Genomic DNA, 20,807 nt, shown 5'->3' on the forward strand with positions numbered 1-20,807 from the left:
GGTGTTAATGAACTGTTCACCCTCCACCTGAGGTGGTGCCAATACAGTCATCAATGTAATGCAGGATAAGGTGGGGGGTGGTGCCAACTGTAGCTGCAGAGGGTGGACTGTTCCACATAGCTGACAAAGAGGCAGGGGCCCATGCAGGTGCCCATGGCTACCCCCTTTGGTCTGAAGGAAGTGGGAGGACTTGAAGGAGAAGTTATTGAGGGTGAGGACCAGTTCCACCAATTGAATGAGCATTTTGGTAAAGGGGTTCAAGCAGGAGAGGAAGAAGTGAAGGGTCTTGGAGGCCTTCACCTTAGTAAATGGACTTGTAGAGGGACTGGATGTCCAGGGTGATGAGGAGGCGTTGGGGGCTGGGGAAACAAAAGTCATGGAGGGTGTGGATAATGTCCCAAACCTATGTGGGGAGTTTCTGGACCAAGACGGACAGATCGGTATCAAGATACGAGGAAATAAGTTTGGTGGGGCAGAGGCAGGTGGAGACAATGGGTCAACCAGGGCAGTTGGGTTTGTGAATTTTAGATAAGGGGTAGAACCAGGCAGTGAGGGGCTCTGGGACTATCAGGTTGGAGGCTGTGGATGGCAGATCCCCTGAGGGGATGGGAGGTAAGGTCATGGTCAGGGGGGCAATAGGAGGAGGTGTCTGTGAGCTGGCACCTGGCTTCAGCAGTGGGTTTAATGATGAGGTTGGGGTTGGAGTGGAGGGCTGCACTTTATGAGGGTTAGAGAGGTAGACAGGTGGTCAATGTCGTGGCGGCGATTGAAGATAAAGAGGTCGAGGGCGGGTAATACTCACGATTGTCCAATTATTGAAGGTGGGACTAGGAGTTCTTGGAGGGGTGGGTGGGAGTCCAGATGGAAATAAGTAAGCATGGAGGTGGAACCGGCAGAAGAAGAGTTTGATGTCACAACCAAGGCCATATCATTAATTGTATAACTCATACCCTCGTTCTTTGGACCAAAATGCAATACCACTCATTTATCCAGATTGAACACCATCTGCTAATTTTCAACCATTGAGCTATTTGATCAATATCCCTTTGTAACCTTACAAAACCTTCTTCACTATGCTACCAATTTTGATATCGTCCACAAACTTAGTAATCATGCCTTCTAAATGCTCATGCAAATAATTTATAAATGACAAACAAGAGGACCCAGAGCCAATCCCCATAGAACAGGTCTTCATTCCAAAAAGCAACGCTCTATCATTACTCTATCTCCTGCATTAAACCAATTATGTATCCTGAATCTATCACCCTGAATCCCATGTGACCTAACTTTACTAATTAGTCTATCATGTAGAACCTTATTAAAGGTTTACTAAAATCCAAATAAACAACGTCTATTCCTCTGCCATCAACAGTTCTGACTTCCTCAAAAAACTCAATCAAGTTTGGGGGAGACAATTTTCCTTGCACAAAAACTATGCTGACTATCCCTAATCAATTTTTGACTCACTAAATATCCATAAATCCTATCTTTTATGATCACCTCCAACAATTTACACACAACTGAAGTCAGATTCACAGGTCTACAGTTCCCAGGTTTCTCCTTACAACCCTTCTCAAACAGAGGTACAGTATTTGAAATGCAAAATTTATATGAAGTGACAGTAAACCAATTTCTCAATGAGAAGGAAGTGAAATTGGGGTAGGAGGGAGCCACAGGTATGCACAGTTCTTATTGTCCTTATGTCAGAGTCAGAAACAACCCCATATCTCAACTGGTAACTTTTCATTATATTGAAAATTTATAAGAAAAGGGAAATGAGATTCTTTTTTTAAAAAATTTGATGTGAAATGCAACTGTCACTGCTCCATAGTCTGTATATCATTTAACACAGTATCCACATTAAAGATACATAATTGACTGTAATAGAGCAATGGGTTCATGAGTTCATGAATAAAAACATTGAATACAGCGCATCCTTTTTATCTGGCTTTTGATGCATTTTTCAATGAGTGGCTGTGTGCATTTAAAATTTTTCATCTTTCAAAATGACACCTGTCACCTGTCCGTTTTCTTCTGTTAGTCTGAGCAATGAACATTCATGCTAATGCTTTGTTTCAATAACAGGCAACACACTTTTCACACTCCAGCACATGTTTAAAATATCTGCAGTAGCATTGGAAGATGGTCACGAATGTATGGGTGTTTGATATTTATCTTCAAACACATCACTATTAATCTTTTTCTCCTCTTCATTGTCTTGTACACATTTCTTTAAATCTGTTTTTACAATAGAGTTTTTTGAGTAGGTTTTTACTTTACAATGTGGTTACTTCCCAAGGAGGTAAATGGAAAATTCACTGGCATCCAAAGGCACATTACATGCATTATTCATACGATTCATGGGATTCCAAAATATTATAATTACAGCACACATCTAAAGTATCAGGTGTCCACTCATTCAAGTACTAAGAAGCTGCCTTATTACAATCTGAAACACATAAACCTCTATGAATATATCAATAGGACTGCTGCAATTGCACTAACACCCATCAAATTCTATTGCTACCCTTAAGGCACTTTTACAATTTGGCACTTCAGTAGTTTGAATAATGAGGGAGCCATGTTCATAAACCAATTTTCTCCCCCCTCCCCCACCAATCTCTAACAATCTCTAGCAATCCTGATGGCCTAATCCCAATAATAGAGTCAAAATCATAGGCACATTAAAAAGTAACTTCACATGTTGTTACTCATTTAACCTAATGTCAGATGACACCCCTTTAGGGATCTTGGTCCACTTCATTCTGGATTTAGAATTTTTTAACATTCAAACATTCTCTTAAATGTTGCTGCAAACTGGAATAATCAGAAGCACCAGATATACTGCACTCTTAAATTTTCTTTTAAGAAATATTACATCTATTTTTAAAGTGCACCCATAAACTCTGTGTTTGGTCCACTATCCCGACAAAACTCCATAGAAATAGCATCTTGACAAAACAATGATTGGAGGTAATTTTTCAGAGGTTATTTGATTTTTCTATATTCAATGTCAGCTTGTGGTTCACATTCCATCACTGAGAAAGCCACTCCTTTATGGGCTTTGGATAAAAGTGTTATGCATACATAAAATGTAAAAATCACACAACACCAGGTTGTAGTCCAACAGATTTATTTGGAAGTACTCGCTTTCAGAGTGCTGCACCTTCATCAGGTAGCTGTCTGATGAAGGAGCAGTGCTCCAAAAGCTACTAGTTCCAAGTAAATTGGTGGTGTGTGATTTTTAACTTCATCCACCCCAGTCTTACACCAGCACCTACATGGCACACATAAATAGACTTTGAAATAAATACAGAAATTATTAATGTAACAAGGGAACAGTAAAGGACTTAATCCTCTAAGGACCATCAATTGTCAACAGCTCTGCTTCAATACTACACAGATAGTATTGAAATTATTTTCCAACATTATTTGAGAAGTCAATTTCATGGGGTTTGTTAGAAATTAAAGCATGAATGATCGCTTCAACACCTTTTTTAAAACAGAAATAGTATCCTTTTTAATACTGTAACAAGACTAATTATATCTTTAAGAAAGTAAATATGCGGTGTTGTTAATTACGGTGGACATTGCTTTCCTAATCACAGATTACATAGTGGTCACAGTATGTGATGTTTTAACTAGGAGATACTAAGGCCTCTTTAAAGTAAAATATATATATTTTTTATAGGTCTGGAAAATATTATTGAACTGAACAGAGATGATACCAAACTGCAGCAAAATGCAGATCAAATCCAATAGTTTTGTCTACAAAGCAGCAGTTAATATTTGCAAACAAAACTTGGGTTGTTATTTTTTATTGAAATCATATCGATAAGACTCCAATTTTCATCCCGTTACTATGCTGTCAGCAAGAATAAAACTGGGAATGTAACCACTCCACCAAGAGTAGGAAAAAGAAAAAGCAGTCAGGAATGTTACTTCTGATCAGTAAACATTACTAAACATAAGTAAACAGTAATAAACAATTTGATGTAACATTAAAGTAGGATGAAGTTTGATTAATAAAATTTGTGTTATGGACAATTATTATTGATGTTCATTTTAGAAGTGCACACAAATGGTCACTTAGAAAAGGTACATAAATGCTCCTGCCATCATTACATGATCACTGCTTTCAAGAACATTTACAAAAATCAGAGTTGGTTAGATGATGAAAAAAAGAAAGAGGCCAAGGTATCTCCTACAGATTGGTTTAAAGTTGGAAGCTTTCAATGCTTTTGGGGGTTGTGAAACATGGAAGTGAAATAAGCCTAACCAATAATCCTTGATCTTGAACTTGATTAGCAGTAAATCTGAAAGCATTCATACTTATAATGACACCGCACAGATGCAAAAAGTTGGGGAAGTTTAAAATTCTGTTAATTTAATTTCTTCTGAGTTTAATAAGTAAATACTAGACTGTGACCATTGATAACACTCACAATGCCAATAGCAACCATTTGTAACTTGGAGCTGTAGACAACATCAGTAAAGATTCCAAAATGCTTTCACTTTGGAAGTGAGGCATTTAATGAACTGAGGTAAGTTAGGAGTTTAATAGTTGAACAAGTTGGATGTGTGTTTTCTCAGCTAAGGGAAGAGAAAAGTTGCCTGCTGCACAGCTCACAGGATGTAGATCTAGTTACAGATTGGCTATCATATCAAACTCCCATCCCTCCACTTTGCTGATAGCCTTCTCACATATGCCCTGATATTAATCTAAACAGCTGAACATTGTACTGCTCAATGATGATTGCACAATTGCTGAGTGGTTGGCACTGCTGCCTCACAGCATGATGGACCCAAGTTTGAACATTATGGTCAATTTAGCATGGCCAATTCACCTAACCTGCACATCTTTGGACTGTGGGAGGAAACTGGAGCACCTGGAGGAAACCCATGCAGACACAGGGAGTATGTGCAAACTCTGCATGACCCTAGTGCTGTGAGGCCGCTATGCCACTGTGCCGTCCCTTAATAAAACAGCTGAAGATGGTTAAATCTTGTACAAATTCCTGCAGAACTCTTGCAGAAATATCTTATGGTTGACCTCCAAAACTTGGGTTAGGTGTTACCCCAACCAGCACAGATTGTTTCTCTTCATTCTCATTGACTCTAGTTTTGCTGGAGTTCCTTGATTTCCATTCTCGGCAAATACTGCTTGTTGTCAAGGGTAATCCCCCTTAATTCCTCTCTTGCATTCTGCTCTTTGGTCATTTTGGATCGTGACTGTAACCCAAACTGAACATTAGTGAGCACGTAATTGCTCACTGCTAGTTTGTATTCTCGACAAACCTTCAATCACTTTGCTGTGTAGACTTCAGGGTGATAATTAGCTGGGTTGGATTTGTCCCGCTTTTTGTGGAAAAAACATATCTTGGAAATTTTCTACATTCCGGGGTAAATGACTCTGTTGCATGTGTATTGGAATAACTTGGGGTGCAACTAATCCTGGAGTATGAGTTGTTAGTACTGTTGCTAGAATGTTGTCAGAGCCACAGCCTTTGCAGTGGTCAATGCTATCAGCCATGAAGTGAGGCGAATCAAATTGACTGATGCCATTTTCCTCACAGCTCTGCCCTAGAGCTGCTGCTGGCAATCTGATTGCTAGTATGATTGGATGTTTTAGATATAGATTTAGATTTAGATTACATTACAGTGTGGAAACAGGCCCTTCGGCCCAACAAGTCCACACCGACCCGCCGAAGTGTAACCCACCCATACCCCTACATTTACCCCTTACCTAACACTATGGGCAATTTAGCATGGCCAATTCACCTGATCTGTTTTGGGAGGTTTGATCATATAATGATTTGCAAAAGTTGAGTTTACAATGTAACATTAGGTCTCATGCTAAACGTTTTCTTCAAGCTGTTCTTTTACATATCTGCTAAGTCTGAAGTATTTTTCAAGCATTAAGCACAAAGAATGTTTCAAATGTTTCCATCCTCTCAATCTAACAACAGTGCACTCTGACCCCTTAATTACAAAGAACTTTTTAACCAAAATTCTTTGAAACATTGTGTGAAATACCTTCAAAAGAAGCCCCTCACTTTCCTTGCATTGCCATCTCCTTTCATTGGAGGGATGCTGCCGGCAGGGCAGCCAGCCCAAGCATTCGCCACCAAAATGGTATATAAGAATGGGTTGGGAGATGATAAAGTCTTTCTGAAGTCAAAGTACTTCAATTACTCACAAAATTTCCAAGGTCTAATTTTGATAAATCCGTGCATCCAGTTTATATTGTCCAGTGGCAGGAAATAAGTTTTACCCTCTGTGCAAATAAAACCTTAACTTCATCCGGATTATCATTGTGTGCTCTGTAACCGGTTTACAAAGTATGTTTTTATCCTGGAGAAGCATGAGATCTTCTTTATCAAATTGGATATTCCAAATATCATGCACAGAAATTATTGATTCAAATCAAGTCAAGCATGCCAAATGAATAGCCTAACAGGAATCTTTGAGGAGATTTTTCACTCCTACTTTGGCAGGGAATTGAGGTGAACAGGCACTAAGAAATTTTCAGCCTGGCTGCTGGTATACTGGCTTTCTTATTCCATGCCACAGCCCTACCCAGCGGCGTTTTCCTGGAGATGGGATGGGTATGTGACAGTGTCCCCCACTACAAGACTGACAGCCAAAGAAAGCTCTACAAAGATCAATTAAAGGATGTTGACTCTGATTGTCCATTCATATTCAGGTCTCCCAGATGTGTTTTGGGAGATCTCAGCTAAACTGTCTCCCAATGACAGATCAGGCTGCCAAAGTCCTAAGACTTAGAAGCCCTTATAGGCCATCTGGAATCAAGCATGAGTTACCCTGTAGAAGAGTTCTCTCCTGCACAGCAATGATGGTCAGGTCGCTGAATCTTATTATTTTCCTGTAGTTTTGAAAAGGTTGGCGAGTGGGTGTCTCCATTTTGGAATGCCCTTTCCTTCACTTACCCAACATAGCAGCAGAACAAGCTCTCCAGATTTAACAGTCAGCCCTCTAGCAATTGATTATTCCATCCAGAGAATTGCTCCCCAGATAGTGAGAACTTCTGAACCCAATTTCAGCCTAATAGCAGCATTCAGATAGCGGTCAGGAAAATCCTGCTCTTGTATCTTGGCTACCTAAGTATCAGAAACATCTAATTCTCTGATATTGGATCTGTCCTTCCCCAAGTTGTGCCTAATTACTAACATAATATTACCTACCAAGAGTCATTAAATTTGTACTCAACTCACTATTGATCCCAGTTCATAAATATGAAAGTCCTACCAAGTTGGCGAATTGCACAGCAATGTTTCAACTCACTCTAGAGTGATTTGATCTCTCCTGAGCTTCTCCTTTTTTTGCTTTGCAGAGGGAAATCAAGGTCTCATACTATTTATTATTACAGTAGCCTATCGTAGCCTAAGTTTGAGTAGGTTTTTCAAAATCTTGTAAAATACTGAGACAAGTGTACAATACAACAACGAATGGCACCTCCTGGGATCTTAAATTTGAAAGAAATCTTAGTCTTTTGGGTCTTGACACTGACTGCAATCTAGCATGTCCTCTGAGAAATTTTCCACTTGAATTGTTGTGGTGTGGAAGGTAAACTTGCTGCGAAGGATCTCTGTGGTTTCCTTCAACACAGACTGAGCATCCACGTTCTCCTCTGTAATGATAAGAGCACAATTAATGGAAAGGCAGTCTGTAGTTGTTTCAATCTGCAGGTTCCTCTGGTTGCCTCATCAAACTCCATTTTAAAGTAATATTTCACATTTCTTTGAAGACATAACCTCATCTAAAGAACTGTTAAATGATATTAATTTGATTGTTCTGTTGATGCTAAAAAGGAATCCTCCCTTTTATCATCTCTTATTTGGCAAAGTGTTGAATACAAGAAATTGGGATGTAATTATACTAAACAGTTAGGACACAGTTGTCTTTACATTTCTGGTTACCATATTATAGGAGAGACATATTGCTCTCGAGATTTTACTAAGGAGATTTTACTAATTGTATTGTTAGGGCTTGAAAATTGAGGAAAGATTGGATAGGTTGGAATTACTTTGCTTTGAACAGAGGAGGCTGAGATGTGACTTAAGTCCAGGTGTACAAAATAATAAGGTTTGGATAAAGAGGACAGGGAAGACCTGTTTCCCTGAATAGAGAAATCTCCCTGAATGGCACCTCCAGGGGGACAAAATGAAGATGATCAGAAAAATTAGATGGGATATGAGGAAAAGCCTTCTCACCCAGTGGGTGGTGAATGTCTGGATAGTGGTTGTGGCAGAAATTCTCAACTCATTCAGAAGTAACATGGATCCTTCTTTTAACTTACCCATTCATGGCATGTGAGTGTCGACAGTGACCAGCAATTTATTGCCTGTTCTTAGTTACCTTTGAGAAGGCGATGATGAACAGCCTTCTTGAATCACTGCAGTCCTTGTGCTGTAGGTAAACCCACAATGCCCTCAGAGAGGGAATTCCAGGATTTTGACCCAGCAACACTGAAGGAACACCATGTTAAGTAGCTCAGAGGACAACTTGTAAGTGGCAAGGTGCCCTTATATCTGCTGCATTGTCCTTCTAGATGGAAGTGGTCATAGACTTGGAAGGTGTTGTCTAATTGGTAAATTTCAACATTGCAACTTGAAGATAGTTCACATTGCTGCTACTGAGCTTTTGGAAGCAGTGCCAGTCAAGCTAGCTGCTTTGTCCTGGATGGAATCAAGCTTCTTGAGTATTGTTTGAGCTGCCCTCAACCAGGCAAGTGGGGAGTATTCCATCACACACCTGACATGTGCCTTGCTTTGTGGACAGGCTTTGGGAAATCAGGAGGTAAGTTACTTGCCGCAGTATTCCTTGCCTTTGATATGCTCTTGTAGCCACTGTGCTTAAATAGCAAGCTCAGTTGAGTTTCTAGTCAATAGTAACTCAAAGGATATTGATAATTCAGTGACGGTAATACCAACAGTCAATGGTTATATTGTGCCTTATTAGACATAGACATTGTCCGACATTTATGTACTACAAATCTTACTTGCCAATTGTCAATCCAAGCCTGAATACTGTTCAGATCTTGTTACATTTGAACATGGATTGCTTCCATATCTAAAAGTCATGAGTGGTGCTGAACAATGTGCAATTATTAGTGAACATTCCATTTCTGGCCTTAAGATGGAGGGAAGGTCAATCATGATTCAGCTGAATATAGTTGGACCTAGAACACAACTTTGAAGAACCCCTGCAGAGATATCCTGGAGCTGAGATGAAAAATCTACAATTTTACATATGCAAGCACATCCTTCATCTCTGCTGTTCTGAAGCCAGCAGGTTCATCCAAACCAATGTTGACAAGAAAACAAATAACAAGACTGGTCACATACAGTATGGTCACATACTGATAAATGTTTCATATCTAAATACAAAGATAATGTTCAATGGTCAGACAGTGTGATAATAGCATTACTCACCAATAGCAATATGAACAGAAAGCACAGGCTGGTTTAATGTCAAGGCCCAAAGCTGGAGACCATGCATGGCTTTCACTCCTTTAATAGAGAGAAGAACCTCCTTCACTGAATTGAAGTCCATTCCTTTTGGGGTACCTAAACAATGGAAGTAGGATTTGTTTCATTTATTTCAAAGAAAAAGGTTTATTAAAAATAATACAAAGACATTTGCAATCATAATATTCTTCTCAAAAAATTGAATCCTAAAATATCCTTGTCTTCTAAAATGTTTGCAACATTAGATTTCTGGCGCCAGCACCTTGTTTGATTGAACCTATTAACAAGCTCACTGTGACAAGTCTTCATTTTATCAGCACTTAATGAATTATTTTACTGTTCTTTAACATTTGCACAGATAATAGTGTTAGCATTTATGGACATTTCTTTACTTCACCAAATATCAGTGTATCATAATTATTAGCAGACTTACTTTCTGAAGCACTAGGAGCCCCTTTTGTTTTAGATATTATAACAGTAATGTTCGAGTGCTGACCAATAATTATTTGAGCAAATCAAACAGTTCATAGAATTTCACTCAACTCTGTTCCCATAAAGAGAAATCAGAAAACAGGTTGTTCTGGTCCAGTCAGTAGACAAAAAATGTCCATTGTGGTTATTTTTATGTTAGCATGAACTCAGTGGCAGCACCTCTAGCACCACACACCATCATCTCCAACACTAGCATTTTGAGCAAACAATCCATTGTTTGTAATGTCATGAGTGTTGGTGCTAAGCATTTCTAATATTGTATATTGTTTGAATTATTATTTTTAATTTATCTGGTTTATTTACTGTCTTGTATTGACATAAATCTCTGTTTGAACAAAATATTTACTCAACCATTTCTCTGGTATTTTGAACCTATCCACAGTCTTCAACTTTTAATCAGTTATGAAATAGAGCCATAATCCACAAAGAACCAGAGGCACTTATCTTCATTAGAAAGAGACAGTTGGTATGTTTAGCTTGAGGGCAAACACTCCACAGCATAGGCAAAAACGTGAGGAGGGAGGCTTCTATAAAATACCGCAGCCAGCATGGAGATTGAAACCAAGTCATTGGCTTTATTCAGTTACTGAGTCCCGAGTGTTTCAACACGTGTGCTGTGGCAAGATGAGAAGCATTCTGCGATATTTTCAGTAAGCAGCATTTCTTTTCCTGATCTTTGAGGCTGTGCCCATTCTTCAGATTCTAGAGCCTTGTGTCTATTATTGAAGATAGTACCTGTTAACACTAAGCACACCTTGGAAATGTGCATGTGCAAGTTTTTAGGCTTCCAATTGCACACACACGTGGAGATTTGCCACCATGCATGCATCATATTCATCAAATGTGATGTTTATGAGCAATCAATTCAACTGAGAAAAGGTGGGTATGCCATGAAATTGTTTGTTTTGTCAAATGTGCTTTGACATTGAAAAGCTTGGAACCACTGACCTGGTCAACTGAGCCATCCAAGTCCATCGTAATCCATGATAACATATGTGTAAACAATATAGAATGGTGAATGTGCTTTATTGATTGTAAAGAGCTTCAAAATGACTAGTGGTCTCGAAATGTGGTACATAAATATAAGCTTTTCTTTCCTTTATAAGTAAGCATTAATGGCTACATATTTTTAATTGATGATCTAATTAAGGGTGGGTTGGGAATGTTTAAATAGATTATATTTCTCCAAAAGCATTGCATTCAATTATGTCCTACCTTCCATAAGTACACGGAAGACGTCCTTTAAGATAGTTATAGTGGAACCCAGGACAAAAATGGAGAAAAAGAATGTAGAGATAGGATCTGCGACTTTATAAGCAGGCTTAAATTGGAAAAAAAACAGTAAAGAGATTAGTTTGCATATTTATGTTAAAAAGACATTATGAATTTTTAGTTAAAATTATATTAAAATGTCTATATCCCATAGATGAAAGCAAGTGTGGATCCATGCATTTCTTTTCAGTTTCATTATACAACTGTAACATGGACTGTACAATTAATTTCCTCTCCACTTCTCCTGAAACATGTGTCCCTATTGTGTTCTCTGAGATACTGGTAGCTCTGGGATAATGCATGTTTTGGCAGTGTGATTTGGCTATAGCATTGCTGAAGAATTAAGGAACAGTATTTTGGAGAACGCTTACCTCGATTGGCAATAGCGAAATTTCAACTGGGATCGGTTTACAAACTTCATTCTGTGCTTGCGCCAATGTGCAAGCTGAAATCTTCAAGCTGTTCTGCACATGCGCTAGTATTCTTGCCATTTTTTTAGATTTCCTACAGCCCTTTGGCCCAACAAGTCCACACCGATCCTTCGAAGAGTAACCCACCCAGACCCATGCCCCATCCACCTAACACTACGGGCATTTACCTAACTGGCACATTTTTGGACTGTGGGAGGAAACTGGAGCACCCGGAGGAAACCCATGCAGACACGGGGAGAATGTGCAAACTCCACACAGGCAGGTGGAAATTGAACCCGGGTCACTGGCGCTGTGAGGCAGCAGTGCTAACCACTGAGCCACCGCGCCACCCACATGTGCTAGTGTCTGTGCATGCGCGATGCTGGTGCCAGTCTTTGAGGCATTCTGTGCATGTCATGTACTGTACAGAGAGCAGTTTTCTTACATTGTTCAAATGTATTGGGTTAAATTTACCTATGTATTGTTAATAAATAGGATTTCAACCTTTATTCGGGCTGTGCTATACTTTGAGTTCAAATTTTGGGTGAGTTTTGAGCAATTGAGAGTGATTTTTTTGCTGGTCTGCCTCTAACCCCACTTTTCCCATTGGCTCTATTGTTTCTATTAAGTGAGGTTTCACTGCAACACACCTATGGCATTATCGGAGAATTATTTGTATTTAGCCATGTGTCTCACATGTATGATTGTTTATAGTAACTATTGGTAGGCTAATTGATCACAGGGAGCATCAGAGTTCAGGCTATTGTCAAATGATATCTGCACATATCATTCTAGCATGACCCATTAAATAGGTGATCAGTGCTGCCTACTTTTCTTAATCTAGCAGACGTCAAACAATGTATCATTAATCAGGGATTAAATCAAAGACTTTTCTGCTCTTTTATTTTGGTTTAATGGTTCAACGGGTACATTTGCTGAACTATTGACTGAAACCGGGTTATATTAATTCTCTTTACAGCTCAATAGTAATTCATTACTATTGATGTAAGATGTAAATTAAGTAGTGAATTCACTATTTCTTATTAACTGAAAAACACTCTACAAAGTGATAAACATCTTGATGTTCTATTTTCATTATTCAGGTGCCATGTAGTTTACAACTATCTCCATGAACAGTGGTTTGTCTGCTTTTATTGGAGGCTAAAGCCAGTGACAGACAAAAGCAATGTTTGGAAGGCAGTCAGTTCAATTATGGAGGACCATGTCTATTTTTCTCCCAGGAACATCCATCACCCCTCTAGCTTCTAGTTTCGGCTTGAGGTAATGAATAGCAATTAGATGTGCCAGACAATGGCCATCAACAACGAGAGAGAATCTAATAATTTCCCCTTGATATTCAACGGCATTTCACTGGAATTCTCTCCAAGCCACAATCCCATCCGTTCTTTCACTATCACTTGGTTAGAATCCTAGAATTGCCTTCCTAAAAGCATTGCGTGTACCCACATTACATAACAAAGAACAGTATAGCACAGAAATAAGCCTTTCGAGCCACCATGCCTGCACAGACAGATGATGCCTTTCTAAACTAAAAGCCTGTTGCCTCTACTTGGTCCAAATTCCTCTATTCCCTGACTATTCACGGTATCTGTCAAGATGCCTGAATCTGCTTCTAACACCTCTTCGGGCAGCATTACTACCCTCAGTGTGAAAAAATAAACCTGCCTCGCACATCTCTTTTAAATTTACCCCCCCCCCAACTTAAACAGAGTACTGACATCCCTTGAAGAGAGACTCCAACTACTCTTCTATGTCTCTCAAAATTATGTAAACTTCTATGAGGTTTCCCCTCCAATTCTAACATTCAAGTGAACTTAAACCAAGTTTGTCCTACCTTGGGAGGTATTGGAGCAGGCATAAAAGTGCCAAAATTTTCCTGATCCAAATGAATAGCATCCCAGGCTACTGTGGAAACCACAGAGGCTCTGACACAAATCTTTAATTCCTCTCTGGCCACGAGGGAAGTGCCATATGACTGGAGGACTGCTAATGTGGTTGCATTTTTCAAGGGTCGTAAAGATGACTCAGGAAATTACAGACTAATGAGTCTCATATCAGTGGTACGGAAACTAATGGAGAAAATCCTGAAGGATAGAATTAATATCCACTTGGAAAGGCACGGGTTGATTAGGGATAGTCAGCATGTCGTTGTCAGAGGGAGTTCATGCCTAACAAAGTTATTAGAATTTTTCACTAATGTGATCAAGTACGTGAGAGAGAAGGGGTATGAAATAACTCCACGGCTGGTATCCTGTCACCAAGTCATCCTTTGTTAGAGAACCCTTAACACTGATCCAGCTTCATCAGAGCCAGCTCTCAGATTGAACAGAAGCTGTCAGCTAGGGCACCCAGATTGGACCAGATTAACAGACCCAATCAAGGAACTTATATTCGATGAGGTCTACCTGGCTTACTTAGGTACATTCACTACATCCCTCCCCCTCTAGGAACAAGGATATAGGTTTTTTTTGTAGCTACTCCTGGGGCATTTTAGCACTAGGTCAGGTTCCTCTAACTCTACCTCTGCTACAGGTGGCATGTAACGTGCAGCTGTCTCCTCCACCCGGAGCATCTCAAGAAATTTATTCTCCTCTTCAGGTGGCAAAGTCGTTAAGGCAGCAACAGCTGCCACATCCAACTCAGATTCCAAGGTATCTGGTTGATGGATAGAAAGAACCTATGGGTTCTCAAACAGTCAGAAAGGCAGTGGAGGAGCCAGGTGCATGTTGCCAGGTACATTGTCTGCGAGCTTGCAGATTTCATAAGGGCCAGCTGCTTGTTCAAAGCTGTCATACCTACCTGAACTTTACACATCACTGGACCTGACCTCACATCGACCATGCCTTTTACCTATGCAGGGCCTCGCTCGGGGTTCCTATTCTAAACTTTGTCCCCTGAAGTAAACTGTCTCTCTTGCTTTATAGAGTCTTACGTCTGGCCTGAACATTCCTGATGCCGATTCACACTTGCCCTCCAGATCCAGGAAGATCAGATTTAGCCGGGTGCAGAGACTCCTCCCTTAGCAGCTCTGCTGGAAATATCCCTATAGTATGAGGGGTGGTCTTATAGTCAAATACGAATCAGGAAAATTTTCTATCTAGTGAAATTGTAAACTGTTCCTTTAACCCCGCCTTCAGATTTGGACTGGTCTTTCTGTGAGACCATTGGATGATGGATGCTATGGAACTGTCCAACTATAATGAATACTATTTGACTTTAGGAAATACTCAAATTCCCTGCTAGCAAACAACTATCTGTGACCAACACTGTTGGGAGTCCCTGTATTGTAAAAAGGTGCGCGAAGTTTTTCTAACGTTGTCCAAGTGCTTCAAAAAACCACTTTGAGTGGGCATCCGCAATGACTAAGGACATCCAGCTCAGGAAAGGACTTGCATAGTCAATGTGTAACCAATCCAGAGTTTATTTGCTCAATTCCTACGAATGTAGAGAAGGTGGTGATGGCAATATTTGTCCTTGTTGGCACACTGGGCACTGCCCCACCAATGTGGCTATATCTGCATCCAATCCTGGACCCTGGCCACCAAATATAACTTCTTTCCAACATTTACATTTTGGAAACCAATGGATAACCCTGGTGGAATTCAGCCAGTATCTGGCAGTGATCTTTGCTCATGACAATCCCGTTGCTCCTCATAATAACTTGCTGTCCTCCACTATGATCTGATCTCTCCAGGGTAGGTTGTGCCTTACAAACCTTATTTGAGATGGTGACCAAACAGAGTGGTTGATGTGGCATATTCACCTGATGAAGAAGCAGCGCTCCGAACCTAGTGCTTCCAAATAAACCTGTTGGACGATAATCTGATGTGTGATTTTTAACTTTGTATACCCCAGTCCAACACCGCCATCTCCAAGTCATTAAAGTGAGAGGTGATAGATATAAGATAGATGTCAGAGGTAGTTTCTTTACTCAGTAGTAGGGGCGTGGAATGCACTGCCTGTGACAGTAACAGACTTGTCAACTTTAAGGGCATTTCAATGGTCATTGAATAAACATATATATGAAAATGGAATAGTGTAGGATAGATGGGCTTCAGATTGGTTTCACAGGTCAGCGCAACATTGAGGCTGAAGAGCCTATACTGCGCTGTAATGTCTTATGTTCTATCTTGCCTCACATAAAAAAAAATTATTCGCACACACTTTGTGGTAATGAACCCACTGTCATTGTCAGTCATTATGTTTAAGGTTCACTAGAACCATAAATAGAACATGAGGGTAAACTTGAACAGGGAATACTTTATGGTAAGTCTCTCAGCTCTCCAGTGTTTTTTTAGGCTGTAGCCCCTTGCTCTCACTTCCAGCTCATCAGACCCGCTGTCTTAACCAACTATATACTTAACAAGAACAACCTTCATGAAGCACAGCGATCAAAACTAAAGCAATTGAAGCTTTATTTCCTCTCCTTTAAATTCCAACCCCTTTGAGATAAAGGCCAATGCTGTGTTATCCTATTTTAATTACTCTTCATAACTGTGCACTTAGCTTTTAATGATTTTCTAAATACATTTTTCTCAGTTGTTTCTTTCTCACCAATGAAACATATTGATTTATAAAAATGCAATCTTCCAGAGAGATTTAGCATTGAAAGTACTAAAAAGAAACTTATAATTTCTTTGTGCTCTTTTATAGTGCAATGGTTAACATGATCACTGTACATACTTGTGATTGCGAGCTTACCAGAGATGTTAATGCATTTAAAATAGTTTGTTAACTTCATCAAATTAACCAACAGGAATTGAATGCTAATACAGTAACGCCTCGATTTATGAACTTAATCCGTTCCGAGACCCAGTTCGCGACCTGAATCAATTTTTCCCATTGTTCAGATAGCGTAAGAATGCTTGGATGGCTGTTCACAGCACATGTGCCAAAGACGAACTGAATGAGATCACGTGGGACCTGAGAGCTTTTGCGTTCAACAAACGCGTAGCAAAGCAGAACAATGAAACCACGTGGTCGCACACGGACTTTTTGCGTTCGTACCTTGAATTTCGCACGTACATTGAAGCAAAATTTTATGTAAAATCCTGTTCGTAAACCGATTTGTACATGAACGGGGTCGTTCGTATGTCGAGGCGCTACTGTATATTAAGGAGCCATCTCAAAGAATTGGAATCCTCAAATATTTTAAACCACATCCAATGATACAGTTTGATATTGTATCATGAAGTAAACATCATTAATTAAAATACATATAAAAGAATTATTAGAATACCACAGTAACCTTAAAGAAGATGACTGTAGCCGCCACAAACACTCCGATGCTCTGAAACAAATCTCCAATAACATGCACAAAGGCAGCTCTCACACTGGTGTTGCCTAGATGATTTTGTTGGGAAGAATTTTCATCAACTGTGTTGTTTTCTAACTCCTCGTAACCAAATGCGCGACCATGGCTATGGGAAGTATTCGACTGATGAAGTAACACAGCCATTCTGCAACACAAATAATTGTGGTGACAAAATTTATCAAATGTCTTTTTTATTCTCAAGGACTTTGGTGGATTAAAGTTAAGTTGCTTCAGCATTTGTAGCTTTAATAGCCTACAAATAATTTCAATATAGTATCATAACCCAATAGTCGCGAGTTTGATACTTTGAGACATCATAGCTGTGTTTATTTATTTAACACATTCTTTGCTTGACTATTCAATTCATCAAACTAAATGAAGATTTGCTATGTAATTTGTTGAATTAATTCTATTGAATCATTTTTATGGCATTTATAGAGTCATAGAGATGTACAGCATGGAAACAGACCCTTCGGTCCAACCCGTCCATGCCGACCAGGTACCCCAACCCAATCTAGTGCCACCTGCCTGCACCCGGCCCATATCCCTCCAAACCCTTCCTATTCATATACCAATCCAAATGCCTCTTACATGTTGCAATTGTACCAGCCTCCACCACATCCTCTGGCAGCTCATTCCATACACGTACCACCCTCTGCGTGAAAAAGTTGCCCCTTAGGTCTCTTTTATATCTTTCCCCTCTCACCCTAAACCTATGCCCTCTAGTTCTGGACTCCCCAACCCCAGGGAAAAGACTTTGCCTATTTATCCTATCCATGCTCCTCATAATTTTGTAAACCTCTGACGCTCCAGGAAAAACAGCCCCAGCCTGTTTAGCCTCTCCCTAGGCTCTGATCCTCCAACCCTGGTAACATCCTTGTAAATCTTTTCTGAACCCTTTCAAGTTTCACAACATCTTTCCGATAAGAAGGAGACCAGAATTGCATGCAATATTCCAACAGTGGCCTAACCCAATGTCCTGTACAGCCGCAACATGACCTCCCAACTCCTGTACTCAATACTCTGACCAATAAAGGAAAGCATACCAAATGCCTTCTTCACTATCTATCTACCTGCAACTCCACTTTCAAGGAGCTATGAACCTGCACTCCAAGGTCTCTTTGTTCAGCAACAGTCCCTAGGACCTTACCATTAAGTGTATGAGTCCTGCTAAGATTTGCTTTCCCAAAATGTAGCACCTCGCATTTATCTGAATTAAACTCCATCTGCCACTTCTCAGCCCATTGGCCCATCTGGCCCATTTGTCTATATTTCACTGCTAATAAAAATGTTGCATCATTATTTGTCTCATATGTCTGTAGCCCACTCACAGGGTGTTCATTAAGTAGCTGGGGAAATCATATTTAAACAAGATTAACGTTCTGAAACGTGGTAGTTTTTATATATTGCAACCTCCTGTTACTCCTCATGCATAACTGGACGTGACCCACTTTCTGACCGTTGAAGCAGATCCTTTTGAAGTTGCAATAGAAGTGGAACAGTGATTGATTTGTAGGGGAGGTTTTGTATGTTCTTAAAGGCAATACATTCAGACTTGTAGACATTTACAGCATGGCCTCTCTGGCCATCTGCACTAGTCAACAAAGATATGACTGCACTAATCCCATGTTACAGCTCTTACTTCATAGGGCTGAAGGCTACCTCGATGCAGGTGAATATCAAAATAGTGTTTTAGTATTATGTATTTCTGGCCAAACCACCCCTTCAGGTGATGAGTTTAGGCAATGGTTAAAAAGCCTTCTCTCCTCAACATCCCTCTTAGCCTTGTACCTCTTACCTTAAATCTATGCTCTCCTTGCAATTTACCAAACTACTAATTGGAAGAACATCTTTCTATGCTCCTCAATCTTATACAGCTTGGTGAATTCTCCTCTCAAATTTTGCTGCACCAAAGGAAACTAATCCTAGCCTTTCCAATCTTCCTTCAAATGTCAGACCCTTCAGCCATACAGCATCCTGAAAAGTCCTCTCTCCACCCTCTTTAGTGTAGTCACATCCTTTCCATATTTCAGTGAGCTGAAGTGCATGGAGTAGTTTGTTTCACGTGGTTCCAGCATAACCTCTCTTCTCTCGCATTCAATGCCACGGCTAAAAAGGCAAGTATCCCGTTTGTCTTCTTAACTCCTAATCTACCTGCCTTCAGGAATCTGAAGATATACACATCAAGGTCACTCTGATCTTCAGCCATTACGAGGTCCTACCATTCATCATGTAATCCATTTTCTTGTTAGTCCTCCCTCACACTTTCCAGGTTGAATTTCATTTGCCACTGCTGTACCCAGCTGACTAGTATGTTGATATTCTTCTGCAGTTTATAGCTATCCTCCTCACTATTTATTACACTACCAATTCTTGTATCACGCACAAATTTCTTGATCATGACCCCAACCTTTAAGTCTCAATTAGTATTGTACACCAAAAACAGCACTGAGCCCTTCAAAACTCCACTGGATACAGACTTCCAATCACAAGATCATCTGTCTACGCTCACCCTCTGCTTCCTGCCTCACAGCCAATTTTGGATCCAACATGCCTTGGATCCCATGGCTTCTCGTTTTCTTAACCAGTGTGCCATGAGTGACCTTATCAAAAACCTTGCATAGACCACATCAAATGCATTACCCTTCTTCCCTTAAATTTATGTTGACTATCCCTGATTAATATATGTCTCTCCAAGAATGGATGTATTTTGTCTCAGAATTCTTCCTAATAGCTTCCAAAGCACCAAGATTAGACTTTTCTCTTTTTATTAATGAGATAATGTCAGCAAGCCTTTGGCAACTCACCTCTCATGAGTAAGTATCAGAAAATTATTGCCAGGGTACTTAATATCTCTTCCCTTTCCATCCTCAATAATCAGACTGGGATAGGTTTCATGCAGACCTGTGGGTCTAATCACCTTTAAGGCTGCTAAACCCATTATTATTCTCTCTTTCTCTCTCTCTCTGTTAATTTCTTCCAATACTTCATAGTCCTTTACCCTGACATGGATCATTCTTTTACATAGTTAGAAAACTCAAAATATTCTATGAGGACTGCACACATATCTTCTGGGTCCTCACATAGATGACTTTAAGATTCATATGGGCCTTGCTCTTTCCCTAATTATTTATATATTTTTAAAGTTCTTTTATTCTAATTCCAAGAAAACGTAAGCAAAAAATTCCAAGAAAGTTAGAAATAGCAGACTTCAAATAATTTCTGGGGAATCAACACTAAAACAATCTCACAGATAATAATGCAGCATGTTACAACAAGCTTCACATTTAAAGAACCAAATCATTATCAAATTGAGAGTTATTTGGACATTATGTGTACACCTTACAGGAACTTGCATAATGTGGGGTTCAACTGAGATATGAAGGACATGAAGGTGTGGGTTACACCCTGACCTGTGATGACCTCAGTTGATCTCAGTACAAACACTAATACTGGATACAACCTTTCAAACTAAGGAGGACAAGAGGAAAAGTAAAGTAGGTTCCAATTCCTGATTCCTGTAATTACGAGGTGGATGTCACATGCAGAGAAATTAGGCTTTTTGAAATAAACTTGCAACATTATTTAGTTTCATATGAAAAGGTGATGCACTGGGGGTCTTAAACATCTGTGGAACCATGCTTCAATATGAATCAGCAACTTCATGTAAAAGACAAGGAAATAGCTATATTTATTAGCTGATTATTTTTATATTGTTAGCCTCTATGTATTTGTAGCTGGTTTATGTCTTTAAAAAGCCACAAGCATAATCTGTTTTTTAGAAAAGATTAAAGAAATGAATATAAA

At 39.6% G+C, this 20,807-nt stretch overlaps 1 protein-coding gene across 1 annotated transcript in view; it reads right to left on the reverse strand.

Annotated features, from left to right (window-relative positions):
* Nucleotides 1-382: 382 nt before the first annotated feature.
* Nucleotides 383-20,807, reverse strand: part of slc30a2 (solute carrier family 30 member 2) — a 152,256-nt gene continuing 131,831 nt past the window's right edge. The window contains exons 5-8 of the mRNA XM_043682126.2: nt 16,935-17,145; nt 11,199-11,304; nt 9,456-9,590; nt 383-7,651 (exon numbers count right to left, since the gene is read on the reverse strand). Of these exons, the coding sequence (XP_043538061.1) occupies nt 7,506-7,651; nt 9,456-9,590; nt 11,199-11,304; nt 16,935-17,145 (598 nt within the window). The 3' untranslated portion in view covers nt 383-7,505. The remainder of the gene's footprint in view (nt 7,652-9,455; nt 9,591-11,198; nt 11,305-16,934; nt 17,146-20,807) is intronic.

This window comes from Chiloscyllium plagiosum, unplaced genomic scaffold, assembly GCF_037043375.1.
Source record: "Chiloscyllium plagiosum isolate Xiang-an unplaced genomic scaffold, Cpla_swu_hap1 HiC_scaffold_3, whole genome shotgun sequence".
Lineage (NCBI taxonomy): Eukaryota > Metazoa > Chordata > Chondrichthyes > Orectolobiformes > Hemiscylliidae > Chiloscyllium > Chiloscyllium plagiosum.